The sequence below is a fragment of the Anas platyrhynchos genome, chromosome 8 (assembly GCF_047663525.1).
Source record: "Anas platyrhynchos isolate ZD024472 breed Pekin duck chromosome 8, IASCAAS_PekinDuck_T2T, whole genome shotgun sequence".
Classification (NCBI taxonomy): Eukaryota; Metazoa; Chordata; class Aves; order Anseriformes; family Anatidae; genus Anas; species Anas platyrhynchos.
The window spans coordinates 29,821,696-29,843,133 of NC_092594.1; the positions used below are offsets into that span (position 1 = coordinate 29,821,696).

The 21,438-nt window shown below is 53.0% G+C and overlaps 1 protein-coding gene across 1 annotated transcript; it reads left to right on the forward strand.

The window, feature by feature from the left end:
- Positions 1–986: 986 nt before the first annotated feature.
- Positions 987–14,119, forward strand: LOC101803839 (uncharacterized). Its single transcript, XM_027463197.3, has 5 exons — positions 987–1,145; positions 9,331–9,801; positions 10,651–10,977; positions 11,128–11,294; positions 11,912–14,119. Exons 1-5 carry the CDS (start codon positions 1,082–1,084, stop codon positions 11,954–11,956), a joined length of 1,074 nt encoding a protein of 357 aa, XP_027318998.2. The 5' UTR covers positions 987–1,081; the 3' UTR covers positions 11,957–14,119.
- Positions 14,120–21,438: the final 7,319 nt, after the last annotated feature.

Genomic DNA, 21,438 nt, shown 5'->3' on the forward strand with positions numbered 1-21,438 from the left:
AGCCCATAGAAGACCACGATCAGCCCTGCTCCAGCACAGTCAGATCACCCCAGCAATCTTCTGCCTGCCCCAGAACCAGGGGCAGAGCTACCAAGAAGCTGTGTTGGAGGAAGGTGAGGGCTGGAGGAACAAAATGACCCATTTCCACCTTCCACACTGTGCTGCAGGCACCGGTACCAGGGTGGAGGAAAGGACCCGGAGCCCCCCTCTGCCAAAGCAGCCCAAGAAAGGTTCAGCAAGGACTGTGCCACGGCCAAAAGGCATCTTCCCAAATCAGAGGAGCCCAAAACCTTCCTTACTAGTTTCTGTGAGCACTGACAGGCAGGATGGGAGGGCTCGAACCAGCTGGGCTGGAGAGGAAGCAGAGTGGCCGAGGGATTTGCAGGGGGATTTTTGGTCCTTCCAGAAAACAGCCCAGGCTGCAGGGCGCCTCTCCACAACCAGCTTAGTACTGGGGCTGCTTCTTCAGAAATGCCAACCAGATGAATGCCATCAGACTTTCCAAAGGAAGGCAAGGCCGAACCAGTGGCTGTCTGGGTTTGCGCCCAGGCTGGGATTTCCTTCACCCAGCAAATATCTGGGGAAAGGGCCCGGCCTTTGCAGTGCCCAGACCCCAAGAGAGGTGGGACAGGGCTGCGGGATGCCCCAGGAACCACTCGTGGCACCCCCACTGCCACCCAGGGCAGCATCCAGGGGCACCCCGCTCCCAGCCCAGGGACCCCAAAGTGGCACAGGGGGACCCCAGGGGGATGCTGCCCATACATCGATGTATGGGGCAGAAGCGGGGGTGCTGGGCTCAACCGGGGGGATACCAGAGGGGATGTGGGACCAGAAGGGGGATGCTGAGGAGGGACCGGAGCGGGGACGGGTGGGGGAACACGGGACAGCGCAGGGGATGCCCGGGACGGGGACAACCGGGGATGCCAGGACCCAAACGGGGCCGGTCCGGGGGTGGGGTGGGTGTCAGCATCCCCCCTCCCCGCACAGCCACGACCGGGGCCGCCCCGCTTACCGGCCCGCCCCGCTCCCGCCCCGCTCCCGCCCCGGTGCCGCCGGCGGAGGCAGCGCGGCTCGGCCCAGCATGGAGGGGACGCGGGGCGCCCTGCTCCGCCTGGCCGCCTGCTGCCTGCTCTGCGCCCTGCCAGGTACCGGGGGCGGCCACCGGGCCGGGGGGGCACCGGGCTGGGGGGAGAAATCAACGGGGAGGAGGAGGGGGGCCCGCCGGGCTCGCAGCACCGGGGGAGTTGGGGGGCGCAGTCGGGGTTGGGGGCTCCGCAGCTCGCAGCCGGGACCCCGCGGGGCGCGCCCCGAAATTTGGGCAAAGCCCGAGCGCTGCGGGGGGCGAGGAGGGGGTCCCTGGGGGTCGCCCCGAGGAGCCGAGCTCCGGTCCCCGGTCCGAGCCTCGGAGCTGGCACCGAGGGGACCGGGGACAAAGCGGGAGGGGAGGGGGCGGCGACCACCGGAGCCGCATGGGGGGAGCGCCGCCGGTAGCCCGAGGAGCCCCCCGGTAGCCCGAGCCCCCCCCGCGGTAGCCCCGTCCCCACGTGGGCTCGCAGCGTCGCGCTGGCGGCCACGCGGCGGGGCAGGGGCAGGGGCAGGGGCTGGAGCCGTCGCCATCCCCCTGGCCGTGGCAGTGACAAAGCCGGGGGGGGGGGGGGGCTCGGCGAGCAAGCGTGGTCCTTCTGCTTGGCTGCTAAGAGAAAAGGAAAAAGAAAAAAGGAAAAATAACAATAAAAAAAAAACCAACTCGGCCAGACCCCGATCGGGTCACAGCGCGGCAAAGGGCAGCGGTTGGGGATGAAGGGATGAGATTTTTTTGGGTGCTTTTTTGCCTCTAACAACGGCTGCTGGGAGCCCCCCGTGGGTGCCCGGCGCTGGGAGCTGCTGAAGGTTTTTGAGCTCGGGCTGAGGTTTGGCGCCCCGGATGCGGTTTTGTCTGGGTTTGAGGCTGAGCACGGTGAAGCGGTCCCGAAGCAGCCCCCATTCTGCTGGGAAAGCCCTGGATAAAGCCACGCTGCCCGTATGAGGGTGGCTGTGCCGTTACGGGGTGTAGCAGTGCAGGAGCTCGGGGCTGCCGCTGCCTGCGCTGGCCCCATCGCGCACGCCGGGGTACCCCAGGGAGCTGCTTTCCTCTGCTGGCTCGTGGGAGCCCTCCCGCTGCAACGTCCAAGACTCAAAGTGCTGGGCCGTGCCAGAATTAACATCGTGCTGGACTTTTCCTGGGTTGTTTCGTGCCTAACGTCCCAGTCCCAGCGTCCCTTTGTGGCCTCAGGAAATGGCACCTATGCGGCTGGCCTGGCCCTCGTCCTCGCAGCTTTTGGGTCTGCCAGCTAGTCCCGGCCCCAGTGAGAGAGCAAATATTTTGTGAAATAGATGGCACGGAAGAGCTGCCACCAGTAACGAAAACCACATGGCAAGCTCAGTCCTGAACGAGACAGCAGAGAATCCCCACAGGACAGCGATGGTGGAAGGGGGGCACCCTGAGGTTGGCCCCAAAGCCAACAGCCACCCCACAAACCTGCCCCAAACCAGGCACCCAAAAGGGTCTTTGCCCCCCCTCTGGCCACGTTTGCCGTGGGGCCAGGCAGGGGCTGGTGCTGCTGTGTCCCCGTGCTCTGCCCACCCCAGCTCTCAATGCAGCCTTTCTTCGCTGCCTGCGGAAATCCACTTCCTCCAGCACCATTAGCCTTAAAAATAACCCCCCCGGCGTAGTTTTGGGCTGCCTCCCCTCTCCGTACTGAGCTGCCTTGCAAGCAGAGGGGACAGCGGGGAGGGGGCTGCGGGCAGCACAAGTGGAGGGAGCCCCACTTGTGGGTGCCTGGGGTTGTGCAGGCAGGCAACATGCCCCGCAGACGTGCCATGGGTGCCATTTACACACTCACTCTCTCCTCCCTGTCCATCAGGAGCCTGATGGCACGTGCTTGAAGCACTCACCTCCTTCAGCTCTCTTGGCCCCATCCCTCCACGCCAAGAGGGGCTGGGAAGAGCCCAAGGATGGACACAGTCACTGCTGGGGTTTCTGTGGAGCTGCCACGCTCTGTAGGGCAGCTCGCGTAAGGTCTGGAGGCCGAGCAGCCCTGCAGGCTCTCCCCCAGCTCATAGCACACTGTCTAGGCTCCCTGCTGACATGGGGCTGCTATTAAGGCAACCGGCTAATTAATTTTCTCCTAATGACATGAGTGCTTCCTCCACTGCAGCTGTGGCTCCTGAAGTAATCAGGGCCGGGGCCGGCTGATGCCAGATCTCCCTGCTGTTGCTGTGTTTATTGGGGTCTGCAGCCCCAGACAAGGGCAGTCCTGGGCAAAGGCGTCTTTATCACAGCTCAGTCCTCGTCCTCGGGTACGGAGCAGCCGGCGTGGGAGCCTCCCGGGCACCTTCCTGCCCAGCAGGGCGCTTTGTAGCTGCATGCGGCCAGTGGAAAATAACCGGCTGGGGAGATGGTGGTGGCCAAGCAAAGCCACGACTTGCACCTCCCCGGCACAGGCTCCGGCACTGCTGCATGCCCTGGGCATGTCTGTGCCGTGGGTTTTTTTTGGCTTTTCCTGGTATTGAAGAACTCGCACTTGGCATTTTTGTTGCTCTTCCCAGGCCTGCTCATCTCTGCTCTCACAGCTCTCCCATCTCTGCTGTGCCACTGTGGTCCGGTGTCCCCCATCCCAAATGCAGTGCCACCAAGCAAGGCGGTAGCACCAGCAGGCTCCTGCCTCCCCTTTTTGCTCCCCAGGGGCTCACACCTCAGGCCCGGCATCTGCAGATGCCCTGGGGAAGCATCCTCCTGCCTGCCCGGGCAGGTCGGGCGCTGAGCTGTCCTTCCCCAGCGCCGCGCTCGCTCAGCACCCTGTATCTAATCTGCGCCCCGTCTCGTGCTCAGCTCGAGGCCTTCTGCCTATCGGGCTGGAAGGAGCTTCTCGGTCAGGAGACCTGGTTTCTATTCCTGTCCCTTACACCACAGCCCTCGTTTTGCAACGTGCCTGGCCTGGCCAGCTTCCAGAGCCGCGCCGGGCGCTCGGCACCTCTAGCTCGGCTCCCTCGCTTCTGCTGCCTGCCCAACACGGCACGGCTCAGCTCACAGCGTGGTGTGAATTAACTTGTGCTGTGCAAGGGCGCTTCTGTGGTCCCCAAGTGAGCTGTAAGGACAGATCTGTCCCTGCGCCCCATGTCTGGCCTCCCTGCAGCACTCAGAGCCTGTTTGGCCCCTCTCTGCTGTGACACAGATGGGGACAGTCCCAGCATCAGCCCTGGTTGGGATCCTGCTGGAACCCGCTGCAAATTCAGCCTGGTGGCATCCCACCTCCACCGAGGTCCTGCGAGGGATCAAAGTGGGATCGAGTGTACAAAGCAGCTGCCCTTTGCCCCAGGTCTGTGTCTGTGAGCCTCGAGTTGCCATGGGGAGGGTGTTTGCTCTGCGGCATCCCTGGGTGCATCCGGCACCCACCCCAAGGGCTCCCACCACCTCCGCCACCCGGGTTCCTTAATTCGGGGCTCTGAGGTCAGGCTGGGCTGCTATCTAATCAGCACGCACCCCGGCTCTGCTTTTAAATGAAATTAAGAGCCTTGGGTTTAAATCCCACTTAGATGGCTTTACGTGCATTTATGCTTAAGCTCCTGCTCCTTGAAGAGGTTGTTTAATTACCGTTGGTTGGTAACCATAAAGATGTAATAACTGGCAACAAAAGATAATTTCTGCGCTTAATGGAGTACTTTGCTAAGCAAGAGGATATAATTGCTTAAATACGTATAGGTTACAGCTTGGGCTGTTACTCTTTAAATGTTATCTTAATTTTGCATTTCACTGTATCGTTTGTGACCTGAGCTGTTACGCTGAAGTGGAAACTGGATTCAGTTAGTGCACAAAAATAGCATTTTGGAAGGGTTTGGGTGCCTTCTCCATGAATCAGAGCAGTGGTTTGACAGTCACTCCGGAGGAAGCTGACTCCAGTGAGCGCCACCCGCAGACAGTGACAGCCTGCGTGGGGGGATCGATTCACCAGCACCGGGGAGCCCTGATCCCATCGGCACTTTTAGGGAAATCCTGGGTGGATCCTTTCTCGTTTTTGTGCTCAGCTCTTGTCTGGGTCTCCTCTGCCCTCTCAAGGCCCTGCAGCCAGCCTGCCCCTGGCTCCCTTACCCTGTGTGACTCCTACAGCTCACCCTAGGCTCTCTGTAAGAGGGATTTTAGAAATGGCAGTAAAGCCTGTGAACTGGAGCTGGATTTATGTTGACCCGCGGGGAGCTCAGGCTGCTGTTTCTGGCTGAGAGGAGGGTGCAGAAGACACCTCTGGGATTGGAACAAGTTCGTGGACGCGCTTGTCCACAGGCTGGTCCAGCTGTGGTCCCTGCTCTGTCTCGCTGCCCTGCTTTATCCCGAGAAACAAATACAAGGTGGGGTGGCTGCCATGGCAGAGGTGAGACCTGGCTGGACGGAGGAGACATCCCCGCTCTGCGTGGCTGCCCTGAGAGCAGCGGTGCCCTGTCCTGGTTGTACAGGCTCGTACAAACCTTCCCCGGCCCCTCGCTTGGCCCCAGCCCCGAAGCTCGGGCAGGGAGTGCGAAGCAGGAACAGCCCCGTCTCCTGCAGAGCTGGCTTCCTTCACTCTGGCATATTTATACCACGTCTGCTGCAGAGCTGCTGGGAGCACGGCTGGTGTGTGCGGGTCCCTCAGTGTTGTGGTGTGGCCCTGGAGAGGGGCTGGAGCTGCAGGCTGATGCTCGGAGCCTTCCCTTCCCTTCCCTCACAAAGCAGGGAGCGTTTCCCACCCCTCTCCAAGACAGGGGCTTCTTGGCTGGCTGCAACCCTCCTCCCCCAGGGCCTCTCTCTTCCTTCGCCCCTCTCGGTTCCCAGGCAGAGGTCACTGCAGTCAGCACTATCTGATGGGAGCTGCCGCTCCGTTTCCACCAGCCCTGCCCCGATGTGGTCTGAGACCGCCGGTTCTCACCAAACACACTGAGCCCGGTGGTGAGCACAGACCCGGGGCCAGCCAGCCAGCTCTGTGTTAGCAGGAACAGCAGCACAGCCGAAGCAAACCTCCCTGTGGTTCCCCATCAGGGAAACAGAGATGCTGTTATTATCAGAGCTCGTGCAGCTGGCTGCTTCACTCGCGGTGCGGCTGCTGGGGCTTCATTGTGATCCCAGGGTGACTGAGCCTTCACCAGCTGTCTTGGTGTGCTGCAGCTGTGGTGCCTTGGAGGATCCCCGGGAGGCTGAAGTGTCTGCACTCCTTCCCTTCCCATCTGAGAGGAGGGCCTGGTGCCCTCGTCCGCAGGACGATGCCGTAGGCAGTGCAGCCGCAGCCTCCCTGGCATCTGGTGCAGGAAGCAGAGCTCCTCCAGGAAGATGCCAGAGTAACGAGCTCTGACCTGCATCCCTGCAAGGAGCTAATAAACATCTGAAATCATCATCACTTAGCGACTGGAGCAGCAGCCACGCTGCTGGGGCTGGGGATTTGCAGAATTAGAGGGCACCGAGGATCCAGAGCAGAGCAGGGGGAGCAAAGCTGTGGCATCGAACCAACAGTGTCGCAAATCTTAATGCAAAACCCTGGAGGGGTATCTTTATTTTAAAACAAAACTGAAGAAAAACTCACCGATGCTTGTGCTCTTTAGCATCCACGTGCTTATGGGCACCAAATTGCAGGTAACGGGTATTTCCCCTGGCTTGGTGGCTTGTGCTGGCTTTGGCTGTGCCCTTACTGTTAGAAGCTGATAGGCAGTGACAGGATCTTTTGTCCGTCTGTCCCTGAGTGACCAGGATTTACTCCCTGTCTTTTGTCTGTTTGTCCATCTTATGGCTCTTGCCTTGTTCCTTATCTTCTCACCATCATCTCCTAATGGCTTGAGTTTTTGTGTTAGCTTGATTTAGGCTCTCCTTTTTTTTTCAGGCTCTCCTTTGTTTCCTGAACTGGTGTGCTGACTTGTGCTGGGCCCGCTGACATGCTAATCCAGGTGCCATCAACTCCTGCGGTGCTCAAAGCCCCCGAGGGCATCCCTGCTGCCCATTCCTGTTCCATACCTGCCGATTTTAACATCTCTACTGCAATTCTCTGCAAAATGGGTTTTAAATGTTGTGGTGTCACAGCAGCAGCCTGTCTGGGTGTGCTGTAGCACAAACCTTCCTGAAATGGTCCTGCTGGATTCCTGTCAGATACAGGGCTGGAGCAGCCTGTGCTCCTGGGCACCGCTTCCCTGGCAGTCGCAGGCACTGGGCAGTTCTGTGAGAAGGAGCCGTGCGGCTCCTCGTGAAGGAAAAAGTTTAGGGAAATATCCCTCCCACCAGCATTTCTTGTCGCAGACAGCAGGGAGCTGTGTTACAGCAGGACCAGGGTAGTGTTAGCAGGATGAGGGGAGCTGCTTGGCCCCACAAACCCTCCTACCCCACAGCACCTCCCGGCAGGGATGCTGGCTCCTATACAGGGCCCAGACTCATTCTCCTTCCACCTACTTTTCCCTTCCAAGCCAGAAAAGCAGCACAGCCATTTCAGAGTCGCTTGCTCTTGTGCAAGACAGCTCTCCCCAGACCTTTCCTCTGCGTGACCCCGATCGCAGCTCGCCCACCCCATGGGAGGCTGGCCGGGGCACAGGCCAGCAATTCAGAGCAGCACGTAGCCAGGCTCGCTGCTGGCCGGGCACCTGGCCACCGCCTTTCCTGTTTACCCCACAGCAACAGCGCAGCTCTGTGTGCGCCTCGCCACGCGGGAGCAGGTAGCCGCGTGTTTACCGAGCATCTGCCTCTGCTGCAGGGGCCTTCAGCGCTGCCCAGCTGCTCTGGGATCTCGCCTAGTTGGCAGCTCACCGAATAAGCAGTGCTGGTTTTTGGGGCTGGAAACTGTCACATGAAGAGCTGTGATCCCAGCTTTTCTCTTTCCGGGTGTTACTATACCCTATACCTTAGTTCCATTTCACAGAGCAGCTCGCTTTGTTGTGGACAGATCCAGGCGACACCAAAAGGAGCATCACTTACACCTTTGGCCCTTCACGTTGAAGTTGCCCCAATTGGGGCTCCTCTCGAGAGCCTGTTCTCTCCAAATGTGCCGAGCGGGGCCGAGCTGCTCCTGCTTCCCCCGCGGGAGCCCTCATGGGACTGGGGCCCGGGCCGGGGAAGCGCAGCTCCGTCAGGCTGCTCCTCGGTTGTGAATTCTCCAGCTGGTTGGGGTACTGCGAGAGCCTCTCTCTCTCTTGAGATGTGTTGTGTCTTTTTTTAGGGCCTGTTAAGTGCCGTAGCTGGAGAGGAGCTCTGATAACCGTGCCCATTCTGAAGAGCTTTTAGAAACTGCTGTGGTTTTCGCAAGGTCTTTGTGCCGGAGTGGGCTGCTTTGTTGGTGGGTGAACATCTCTTGGTTACAGCATCTGCCTCGGATGCTTCTCCGCTATGGAGAGCATGGGCACGAAGATGGATTTCCTCCAGTACCTTTATGTTTTTCTGCAGTGGTTCATCATGCCTCAGTGGCTTAGGTAGAAACACGGGACAGAAATAGCGAAAATATTGGCCATGCGATGTTCCTAAGTGGTCTGGAAAGCCCATCCTGATGTGACTATATTCCTCTGTGTGTGTTTTTTTTTCCTGTTTACACACCTCAAAAGCCCTCACAGGGCCCATGTTTGTGAACAGCAGTGTCAGAGCCTTGTGGCTTCCCTCCTCCCGCGTGCTGTCACCCCGTCTGGTGGCTGGGGATCCATGGGGGGATCCCTGCCCGCTGCAGGGGGAGGCTGAGCAGCTCCCCAGGCCTGTGACAGCAGAACACTGCCACGCTTTATGGTGACGATGTGTTCATAAATAGCTCGTGAAGGCAGCTCCCAGAGCACACCACCAGCTGCTTTACAGCTCTGTAGTACCCTTTAGCTACGCATTTTACCCTTCCCTCCAACAGCAAGCCCACAGCACTACTCAGATGACGAGCAATATAAGCTTTACCCTCGCCAGACACAAACTTTATAAACAATTTTCTACAATTCCTCTAGCCAGGGGAGACAGAGGATCTACTTCTACATTTTCCCCATTTGTATTTCTTCTACACCACGTCTGACTCGTCTTTACTTTCTCAATCAAATCCTCTAAAAAGGTTCAAAAGGTGCTCTGGGGCAGAAGGGGTGGAGATGGTGACCCCACAGAGCAGGAACACAGGACAGAGAGGGAGGAGGGTACAGACAGGTTCCCTGGAGCAGGGAGGCCAGGAGGGCAGAGAGGCTCTTGGAACCCCTTCCCCAGGTACAAATCTGTGCTGGATTTGGAGTTAACAAGATGGAAAGATTCAGGCCCTGATGTTCCAGTCCGTTTCTTCCTTCAGTGTGGGATCTCTGTAAAACTTCTCAGCATTTCTTAACTCTCTTCCCTAGGAGAAGGAGAGAAGGCAACAGAGACCTCGGTGACAACACCTTTTCTTAGCACCACGCCAACCTCTCATCAGCTCAGGGAAACCTCTGACCTCAATCCAGACACTACTGCTGTTCCAGAGACAAGCCTGGGGATAAACGTGACTGCTGCAACGCTCAACGTCACGGGAGCCCACGGTACAGAGGTGGAAGATGCCTCCACCTCTGCCACCACCATGGCAGGCACTGAGGCAGAGAGACTGCAGCCTTCCGCCACTGCCAGCCCCGCAGGCATCCCGGTTACACAACGTGAGCACCACAACGTGAGCTCATCAGATAACAGCAGCACTGAAATCCCCTCCCCTGCCCCGACAGCCAGCAGCACTCTGGAAGAAAATCAGCCTGACCGTGAAGTGACGGAGCCCTTCAGCACAACCGAAGAAATGGATGATGCCAGCAGCGTGACCCCAACAACTCCTCTGAACAGCGTGCTCGGTGAGGTTTTGCCTTTCCTGGCTGTGCAGAAAGTCCTGCCCCAAGGGTGCACAACCTGGGAACTTACGGTGCTGAACGTCCTTCTGCTTCTGTGAACTCTGGTGGGAATCGGAGAGGGGGGCAGAATTGGGAAGAGCCATTAGGCCTGTCCTGTTCAGTGGGACTGACCTGCAGAAGTGCTATGAGTTCAGCATCCTCCTCGCAAACCCCATTACTTGTGGCATTAATTCTGTTGGCTACTTGCTGATGAGGATGTTGATGGTGTGCAGGGAAGGCCTTTGTATACCTCATCCTGACCAATGCACGTCAGCAGTGCTCCTCAGCTGGGCTCTGAGGGGCTGGGATCCCATTCCCAGCCACTTCGGGGTTGTCAGCCCCCCCGATGTATGGCACATTGACCATTGATTCGCGTGGTGTTTGTGCACAAGGGTATCCTTCACGGTGGTTGTGTCCCGGGGTCCTGCTGCTCTGTGACACAGCCTCAGGGGATGCTGCTGCAGTTGCTGGGCAGCCCCTTTGTGCTCCCCATAAGGAGGGAGGACAGACATTTCCCAGTTTCTTGCTCCGGGGTGATCTCCAGCTCTGTGCAGAGCTGTTTGAGGCTTCCCTGCTTGTCCTTTGTCCCCGAGGACAGGACTAGCGGGGCCAGCTGAGGTTGGCTGACATTGCAGACTGGCACATATGAGAACCAAGAGAACTTTCTAGCACTGTGCCCCACAGTGTGGCTCTGCTGTGTCTGCACTCTGTGTCTGCTTGTTTTCTGAAGGGTTATCAGAAAGCTGCTTTTCCTATAGTTCCCATCTGCCTTCATTACATCCTTTGAAATGATTGATTGTCCCTATTTTGCAGCAACCACCAACAGCTCTCAGCTGGGGCCTTCAGACAGACAGACCGTGGGGCCCACAGAGGCAAGGTCTGAAACCAGGCCAGGAACAAACCCTGTGGGTGCCACAGAGGTGAGCACCGTGGAGCCCAGAACCTCCTCTGCTCCCGTCTCCACCTCAGGGAGCACATCCTCTGCTGCTGCCTCTGGTACTATCACAGCGAGACCCGCTGTGAGCAGCTCCGCCACCAGCACAGCCGCCAGCCCCACCAGCACATCCCCACTGGAGCACCCGTTAGAGCCCATGCACGAGAAGGCTTCTGTGTTGGATGTTGGTGACGATGAAAACCCAGGTAAATGCTCCGCTTTTGTCCCTGCTCTCACAAAACATGGCAAAGGGTTGGGCGTACCTCAATTTTCCTCTCAGTCGCACCGAGAGGGGGCTTTGCTACTCCAGCCGCTGAAGGCTTTCCTCTGGCCTCATTCCCTTGGTGTCCTTGCAGAGCTACCGAGTTCTCCTTTGGCTGACACGACGAGGGCCGATCCCTTGGTGATCGCGGTCATCTCCGTCTTCATCGTCATGGTGGGCATCCTCGGCCTGGTGGGCTTCCTGCGGTACCGCCAGCACAACAACCGCATGGAGTTCCGGCGCCTCCAGGACCTCCCCATGGTGAGTGGGCTGACACGGGCTGGCTTCGTACCAGCTTTTGTCTTCTTTGCAGTTCCCCTTTTACTTTATTAGCAACGTTTTGGGGCGTTTGGGGGAAGGATGGATGCTGATCGCAACCCCTGCTCCCTCGTAGGTCCCTCTCCTTCCCAGCGGGGTTTGCTTTGAGGTGACAAGTCTCAAGGGTGACAGCTAAAGAAGCCATCTGCCTTCCCCTCGCTCTGAAGGGGAACAGCAAGAGGTTAAACGGAGAGAGGAAGGGGAGCACCATGAAAACTTCCCCTGAAACACCTTCCTAGCCTCTTCTCCTGTATTCCGATATATTTGCCTTGTGCCCATGACAAAGCAGGCTCTGTGCTCTGTTCCAGGGGTGGGACAGGCTCACTGCTGCTGTCCTGCAGCTAGCAAGCAAGCTGATGCTGGCACAGCCTGAGTGGAGCTCTGCACAGCCAGGGTTTTCTACATCCTCCGCCTGCACGCACCTCTTCTCTCTCAGAGCCTCATTAAAAGGGAAGAGGGACTGCCCAAAGATCCAGGACCTGCACAGGGACAATATTTGTGTTGTTGGCTGGGGCTCTGTGCCATCACGCAGGCTAAAACACGCTCTTCTCTGCTTCCAGGATGACATGATGGAGGACACTCCCCTCTCACTCTACAGCTACTAGGCACCCAGGCTGTCCTCCGCCTGGCAGGCTGAACTTCCCAGAGGAGAAGGCCTTGAGGACTTGGTCCCAGACAATCTGCTGATGAATGAGGGGGCTCTGACTTGCACACAAATGAAAGAATTTTGGTTTCTTGTTGTTTTTTTCAGGCGGCTTTTGGTTTTAGATGTTTTAAATAGTTCGTTGTTGAAGTTTTTATGTCGGGAATCAGAGCCCAGGTCTGGCTTATTCCTCCAGGCTCTCCTCAAAAAGATGCCCCAAAGGGGTGCCTCCTCCTTTGTGTGGGGTGACCGATTAGCCACGACAACTCTGACCATCACATTCTGCGTGGAGTCCTTCTGTCCATCTTCGCAGATGCTGCTTTCAAAGGAGATGGGCAAGTGATCCACGCAAAAGCTGTTACACTGATGGGGTCAGCAAAGTGCTAGCAAAGGAGACTGCTGTTTTCTGAGGGATCCAAGGATGAGAAGATCGGTTCTCCTAGGCTCCCTCTTGTTCTGTGTTTTTAAGTATTTTTTTTTCCTTGCACTTTTTTTTGCTCCTGTTTCAGCTTTAGTCCCAGGCTTGACACTGCACATCCTGAAACACCTGCTGGGAGGGTGACAGACTGCTCTGCTTCCTTCTTACGTGCATACCTTTTCTCTTCAAGGGAAAACAGTCGTGTGGCCACTAGAGAAGCCCCCTTGCTATCCATGTTGCTTTAAAGTTGCTGGAAGGAAACAAGCATGATTTTAGCTCAACAGGACTTGACAGAACTCAGTCTGTTGCCAACTAGACACACTGATTTGGTCTCACCAAACTTAGGTCTCCCATACTTGACACTTTCAGCATTCGCATAAACTCCTTGCTCAGGCTCCGTAAGTGCTTTAGTCCACTTTCCTGTCTGGATTGACATGTGCCTTTCCTCAGGTACCTGCCATTTTGCTGCTAGCATCTGGTTTCTGAAAATGGTTGTACAAATCTAGCTCTGCACTGTCCCTCCTCTGTCAGTGCAAGGCCAAAGCTCCTTTCTTTACCTTTTACTGTTGGTTTTTGAGCCAGTTAGTGTCTTGTCATGAGGACATACATATGCTGGATGTAGGTGCCTTCCTCCCCTTCCCTTTCTAGGTGTTAGGCTGATTAGATTCTGCATTTTTGCCTCAAAATATCACTGCTGTAAACTGCGAGGCTTTTAAGGTCCTTCAAGGAAACCCAGGGACCAGAGCCTGTGAGTGCAAGTCAGGATCTTCAGATGCCCTCACTTCAAAAAGACCGGATAGTGCATGACACAGAAGTATTCAAGTAACTTGTACCTGCTCCTGTTGTTTAATTCATATTTGACTGCAGGTAAAGAGAAACACACACCTTCTCTAGAGTGTTTGATTTTTGATTAAGGCAGTTGTTCCCTTGGGATACAGCAAGGGCTGGAAGTTCTCCACCACATTGCTCTTAGAAGCCGCTGTCTCTCCTCTCCTTTCAGTAGCAACACGTGGACCCCGCAAGGGACAGATAGGCTCACAAACAGAAGTACCTATTTTTTCCCAGTTCCGTTACTGCTTTTCTTAGCAGGGAAGGAGGAATTTGCCCATCAGCAGGGCTCAAAGGTGGAGCAGAACTGGGCTGGGTCAAATAGACGAACTGGGTAAGCAGCAGTTCCTCCTTCCCGTGGTACTACTTCCGAAGTGGCTGACAAGTGGCTGCAGTGCAGTTCAGATTCAGCTGTTGGCTTTGGCCTTGCATCTGTTTATTGTAAGGATGCCCGGTACAATAGGGAAGAACGGGTTGGTTCTCTCCTGCTATTACTGCATGAAAACTAAAGGGCAATTGTCACAGCTCCAAAGCTTTTGTATCAAGCATTGTCTGCACAGAGCAATCTCCCTAGCTACAGACTTGTTTCCCCTGCCGGAGGGCAGGGTGCTACTGGTTTTTCGCACAAAGAGAGGCAAGTTAGTGGTGGAAAACAGAACTCCATCCTGGCTGGAACTGGTGCAGGCTGGCGTAGCTGGAAAGTGTCTCTGCACAAAACCAAAAGGGCAGGGGCTGGCTGTTCTGGCTTCCCACACCTTGCTGTCCAGGGGAAAGGGGTGAGGAGAAAACTCGCCCAACACCAAAGTGCAACTTTCTTTGTAAAATATGTTTATAGTGGATTTTTTTTTTTCTGCAATAAAGTTACAAATGCCAAAGGTGCCCATGGTTCTCATATTTTCATCTGGTCAAATTAGATATAATCTGTTTTAGAGAGACACACTGGACCAAATAATCTGACATATGCACTTTTAGACTGTCCCTTGCCTCTGCTTGAAGCTACCCTTATTGTCATCTGTTGTCAACTGCAACCCCAAGCTCTATTTACAGAAATATTTTCAAAGCCAGTCTAATCCAAGCCTAAGTAGCATCATCTGTCATGCTTCTTTCTATAGTACAGAAATCAAAGCAAACTGAAATGAACGTCTTATTTAGCTTCCTAGTTGTTGGAGCCCCTTGGAAACTCAGCCCCCCAGGGAGGCAAGGGCTCAGGGTTGGCTTCAAAAGTCCTGATCTTGCTACAGGACTGACAGAATCCCTCCCCAGCTAATAGTCTACTATAACTGTTAGAGTAATTGTGCAAAATCATCCAGCTTGTGCCACAGACTCTGCTACAGGAGCTTCTCCTGGAAGAGCGAACTATGGTATGTAAAAATACTTGGTCATTGGGCTTACGTGGTTTCTCAAAGAGTTCCCACAGCACATCTAGAAAAGCAAACCCCTGGAAGATCTAGAGGATGTGGAGAGACAACAAACACTTCTTAGGTCAGCAGAGTGCTTGCTGAGTAATCTGAATAGGCTCAGGGCTGAACGCCCAAGCCTGCAGAGATTTCAGTACTGTCCCAACGATGCAGCCCTACAGAAGTAAGTAACGGAACAAACATGCTACAACTAAACCAGTCTTTTCAAGTCTGAAGTCAGCATTATGCTTGTGGTTTATGTTGGAGTTTCCTCTGTTCTGCCTATCACTGATGTAGCTCGGAGCCAATTTCATTCTCAGAGCAAACTGGTGAGCTGCCCCGTTGGAGGGCTGGCGCAGAGCAGATCTGCGTTAGCTGGAGATGCAGCAGCAGGACAGGATTCTGCAGGCAGCCACCCGCGGGAGGAACGAAGCTCACTGCCTTTGCCCAGCCCAGTTTGACCTCCCAGTCAAGAGGTGCAATCACCGAGGAAGCCAGGTTTGCAGGTAGACCGTGGGCCAGTTGTGCGGCCTCCAACTTCCCCATCCAGCAAAGCAGACTTTGTCAGAACCAGAAAACAACTTGCCAATTTCCACATGTCCCTTTGAACACAGCACTTGCTTTTGATCGTCTTTTGGTGCTTAGTTTCAATGCCTCCTAGGCTAAGGCACAATTGTAATTAATTAGTACAGGGACAAGAATCAATCAAATCACATTTGAAGCTAAATGGGAGGGAAAGAAACCCAGATAAAAGAAGGCAGAGTTTGAGACCCACCTGTTTTCTCTACCCTGCCCTCTTTCCCTCTCTAGGTTCATGTTTTGAAGGGAAGGGGATTTGAGCAGCTGTTTGAAGGGAAGCTGGGTTGAGCAGCTGAAGAGTGACAGTATCAGAGCTCCTGTGCCACAGGCAGGACTACCTGTGCCACACACCAGTTCTGTACCCGCTCAGTTGTCCTCCTTGCTCTTAATTTAGTTTCGACAATGTGTATCTTCACCATGTCACACTGCAAGTCTGTACACAAGGCTCCAGTGTGCACAGAGGCAGAGAAACCTCTATGAGAAGCTCTGGAGCATGTGGAACTGGTAGGACCAATAACCCCATGAGGTTCTCCCACGGAGAACAGAAAATTCCTATTGCCATTTTCCAGATACCTAGGAAGGAAACAGGAGGCTGCATGTCTCCAAATTATGTATATTCAATTTCCTATGACTATATTCAATTCTGTAAAAATACAGATTTCTCCTGGGAGAAGAAGGAAAGTTTTTTCTTACTGTACCTCCTGAGCTTCTGCCAGGGATGCTCACATCTAATTGCTACCTCGGCATTACTGCATAGCAGAAAGCGAGATAGGGATCTTCTCTCCAATCTTCCCTCCCATCGCCCACAAAGAAAAAAGAAGTCATGCGTTTCCCAGCCATGGAAGAGCCAAATATGTGGTCCTACTGATATGTTGCCAAGTGATAGGCAAAGCTGGAGGACCATGACTGCTAACAAAAGTCTCTGTCAGTATTAGGCCTCCAAAACTGTTTGTGGTTTGTTTGTTTGTGTGTTTCATTCCCCAGAATTTTGTAACATGATCAAGATTTTCAAAATTCTCCATCCAATCATGTTTGAATGAAGACACTTCTACACACCAATGCTGTTTCCTCACAGATCTGAGGAAAATCAGCTCTTATGCTAAGCACAACTTCAGACCAGTCTCAGAAAGCAAAGCATTCATCTGCCCAGAAGAGGACTTTTCCATTTTGGCTGGGGATACACAGGTTGCAAACTAGATCCTGTGCCAATCAGATTCTGTAGCATCAATAGGCTTTTATAAGCAATCATTAACTATTATATGAAGGAAACAGAAAGAGGATGCTAGACAGTGTCAAACTTGATAGATTTGTGCATTTTGAAGACAAAGGGATCAATGTACTTATCTGCGAGGCAGCCTGCACAGCCTTCTGTGTAGTTATTCCCACTTCCTGCCTAATAAACGCACTTGAAAGGCATCCTCGACGCAGGTCTGCTTCTCATGCACTAGCAGTTGAACAATGGTTAGCCTCAGTTCCTCTGTAATAATTTTCCTTTTGAAAGACCCATCAGCCAAATAACTCCCTGAACCACAAAACCAGCATGATCTTGATCAGACGGGCAGTGGTCACAGCTGCAAGAAAATACGCGTGTTTGTGTTCCTACTGTTCGGCTCCCGCTCTGTTTACAGGTAGACCCAATCCCCCACCCACAGTTCAAATAAAGCAAAGAGCTAAGTGAGTTACCAGAGGTATCCTCCCAGCCATAAAACAGGTCTCCCTGTGATGAACTGCCCAGAATTAATACATCCCTGCAGCAGAAGCCTTTTGCTAACGCTCTTTGAACTATAATGGAACATCTGTTGACAATCTCCCGCAGGGGAACTTCTCCCCTCCCCTGTTTTAATCCTCTCTCCTTCAGAAGTACTTTTGCTCTGAAATTAGACACATCAGTTGCCACAGAACGGCTCTCGCAAGCATGAAAGTATTTCCTTCACGCTGGTCTTTCCCGGGAGCTGCAAGGAGAGGGATGAGCAGCTAGGCCTCCTTGGTATTTTCTTTATAATCTTGCTGTTATATCCAAGTAACAGGAGCTCTCGATGCTAAATTATAGGTTCTGCTTGGCACAAGACAAGGCCCATGGTTTCTGGAGCATGCCTTCCAGCCAGACTGAGGGATTCATTTGATTCAGGCTGAGATAGGGGTTTGCTGGAGACCACTGCGAAATTAGCAGTTTTCCTTTGTGCTGACCCTGACTATGCCATCTGATTGCCCAAAGGGATCAAGCCTGATCATTTCTTCCATTTCCTTACTGATGAGCTTGGGTGAAGGATAAGAGTTTTCACCTCCTTTTTTATTTAAAGGTCAGGGCTTTTAGGTGGAATTGTGCACAAGGTTATTTGTGGCTGGCTAGCAGAACCTCTTTTTTTCTTTCTTTTTTTCAAAAAGGGCTGAGAGAAGCACTGGGAAAACAGCTCCCTTTGTTTTAGAGTCTCACCTGGTGGCCCACAGCGAGTGACAGAGAATTGTTCCCTTGCATTCAAGCCATCCAAGCAGGCCTTTATGCCCTGACCATGATCTGCTAATGGCTGCTCACACATTCAGATCCGCTACAAGAGGCAGAGTCAAACTCTGGGAAGCAGCTGTTCCCTGAGGAGGGAAAACTAACTGATCTCAGATTAACCTTCAAAGCAAAAGCCACAGTTCATAGACTGAGCTGAAGATCACAGGAGCAGCCTCTGCCTCTGTGTCCAGTCTTGGTCTGTGCTCAAGCCCCCACTCCGTGACTACAGCTGCTGCTCTCAGACCAGCACCACCATTCTCTGCCTGCTCTTCAGAGCAGTCCTAACCAAGCTCTGCTGTGTCCCCTTTGCAGGATTCCTAAATCTGTGCCACATCCCCAGGTCCTTTGTATTGACTGAGAAGTACACATCAAAGCGAATGCCACAGATCTTCTGTCTCCGGCATTGTCCCATGTGCTAGAAGACAGCTTTCACCCTTAAATAGGCAGTTCTCCCCTCTCCCCATCCTCTAAGGCTTTTTGAAGTGCCATCCTTTTGTCTCTTCCCTTCTCATTCATGAGCCAGCAATAATAAATTAAATTATCTCCGAAGAAAATGTGGGAAAAAAATCAAACCATATTAAGAAATTTCACAAGGCCCCTATTTTTTTTTCCTCCCCACTATTGCAATTTCTTCACATAAAACAAACCCAGCAACCCCTCCTTTATGGTGTTCATGGAAGTTTCTGTTCAAAGAATAAGATTTCTGAGCCTGTTTTGAGACACAGAAGAGGAAGGAATTTGCCAGCACCTGTCAAGTCAGTTATTCCATATTGGGTCTTGTCAGACAGGGTAAATCTAAGATCAGTCCATGTCTGTACTGTTCCTGCTATGCGCAGTCTCCCTAAATGGCACAATCGATGAATCCCATTTAAACAAGACCCAATCTAATCCAAAATTTGCAATATATTTTGGAAAAAAGCATTTGAAGGCATTAGTAGAGGCAGCACACAAAAATCTCTCAATTTGTTCTGGCTCAGCGAGTGGGAGGTCAGAAGACAGGATCATATATCCCACCCCATGAGAGGGGAGAGGGCTGAAGCAAAAGGCTGCAGCTGGGAATTCTCTGGCTTTGGGGGAACCCCCCCCCACTGCAAACAGGCAGCACAGCATCTCTCCCTCTGCAAGCCAGCAGGCAGTGCAAAAGCAGATCGATGCGCCAGAAATCAGGCCCTCCAGCAGTGTGTCACCTGGGGTGAGAGACGAGAATACACAGATCTGTGCTGTAAATGTGCAGGGTATAGGTCTAAGCTAAAGAATATGAACAGTTTAGGTCTCAGGTAGAGTTAGGGAGACTGGGCAGGTCTGTGGACTGTTATGAAAATGTCTTTCTCTTCCTTGAGTTGCCTCCCTTAGGCCTGCCCCACATCTGCTAGTTTCCAGTTCTGGTAAGTCCAAGAAACCAACCAAGCCCAGAAGAAGAGCTTACCAGCTTAGGGAAGTCAATATTCTCCACATGCTTTGTTTGCTGCCTATAGTAAAGAGGGCATCTTTCAATTAACATTAAAGGTCATGCAGATTTAGTTCAGGCAGGCTGTTAGACAGGTCACTGCTGAGGTCATTTGCTTTGGCATATTCCTGTCCTCTTTTCCAGCATCACTCTCCCCCAGCTCACAACACAGTGTGGAGATATCTTTACAATCTACAGCATCAGAACAAGGAATTGTCTTCTCAGACTCCTTGCCCCATATACCAGCCCTAAGAATAAATGACAGCCTGTGTCTAGCCTCTCCAGCCCTGCTGGTCCATTGTGGACAGCAATTCATGTAAAATTCTAATACAAAACCATCCTCATTCCCCTCCTCCTGAAACAGAGACATACCAACAAGCATCCTCACAAGCTATCCAAGTTCAAATTAAAATAGGTGCCCATGTGTCAACACAGCTCCCGGGTGTTCCTGCTGTCATATTGGTCGGGGTTTCTGATGCTGCTATGATACAAATATTTACTACTAAGGCTAAGTGACAGATAAGTAGGCTCTTGTTAAATGAAGGATACTGCATTGGCATTTGTTTGGCAAAAATCTATATAGGAGCCCATACCTGGCACATGCCTCGGAATAAAATGTTAAAGAGAAGAACTTAACCCCTTAATGGGACATGAAGGCTCCTCAGGAGTTGTCCCAACAACAACCTGACATGTTAGAGCGGCACCTACAAAGCAGTTAATTGTAGCAGGTTTGCTGGTAAAGTCTGAATCAGCAGGATTTGTGAATTGGGAGAACAGAATACAGGGCAGTTTAATATGCCTTACAGCCTCCATTCACAAGAATCTTAAGCATCTTACTAAAGTAGGGCATGAATTTTTTCTTTTAAAGGAACATTAGCCCTTTGTTCCCGATTTCCTTTAATGCTAAGTGTTAATGCAAACACAAGGGGTTTTTATATCCTAAAAGCAAGGCAGAAATCCAAAAGGATAAGGAGGCTGCGAGATGAGCCTTCTTGAAGTGAGCAATTTTCACCTTCCTAATCTGGCTGGCTGCGTGTCAGCACCAAAACAAAGATGGAGCCACATTAAAAAGGGGTATCTTGGCTCTGTCAGGGGAAGTGATAAGTATCATAATTGGCCCTCACATGCAGCTTTACATTACCCTGACACCAGACAGGGGGGGAGGATGAAAGAACAGGCAGGCACACACACATTAACTCCGTCGTTGGCATAGCAATAGTGCTCTCAGAGCAAAGTTTTAACTGTGACCTAAGCGCTCCAAATCCTACTGCCTTCACACCTTTAGATGCCTTATACTCAACCCAAGCAGAAAAACTGGGCACAGCAAGTGTCTCTGATCAAATTATCAGTATGAACTCTGGCGTGGCCTGAGCAGTAGACATAAATAGGTTCTGCAGGCTCTACCGTTTGCATTATTGTGGAAAACCTAGCTAGGCTCTTCACATCCTGAGGGCACAGGAACCAGCCACACTTCACTAATTACCTTCAGGCACTTTGGTCTCTGTGGTGCTAGAAGCTTTATGGGAGCTGACGCCTTTGAGATTGAACCCTGAGGTAGAAATCCTCACCCAGAGATGGAGAAAACCACTCTGCCTCTCTCAACAAGTTCCTGCTTCTCTCTAAAAGAAATGAAGCAACCAACAGGTTAGGTCAGAAGTTCAGGAGTGAAGTTGCTGAGCCTAAGCCTCCACTACCTTTTGTGGTACCTCTTACCTCATGGAAAACTGCTGTTTTCTTATTTAATATAATTTTATTTATTCTTTCAGGAATTCAAGCAGTGGCATAAGGTAGGAGGTCCCATGACACACAAACCTCGTTCAGGCACTGGATTTCATATGCCTTTGACACCCATGGCTCCAACCAACACTAAATGGTGCAGGATTAATCCATGAAGAAAGGCCAGCTCATTTCTGCTCAAAGCCACAGCCACAACGCCAAACCCTCCCAGTGCAGGGGTAGGTCTGTGCTGGAAAGGGACACCGGGACACCGGGCCTGACCATCAGATCTATAAACCAAGAGGAGGCTGGAATACCACATCCCAAAATGCCACTGACACAGCAACTATTCCTCACTCTGCACAGGCTCAGTGAGTGGTACCTCCTTCAAGAACAGGAGGATAGCACTAACAGTTCCTCAAGCTTAGCCTACTGGAACTATTACTGGGGGTAGAGATGGTGAGAGAACATCTTTGACAGGATTTCTGCCAAATCCGTGCCACGCAGCAGCACATCTGCCTCCCCACCTAGCCCTGTCATCTCACTTGTGCCAGCACAA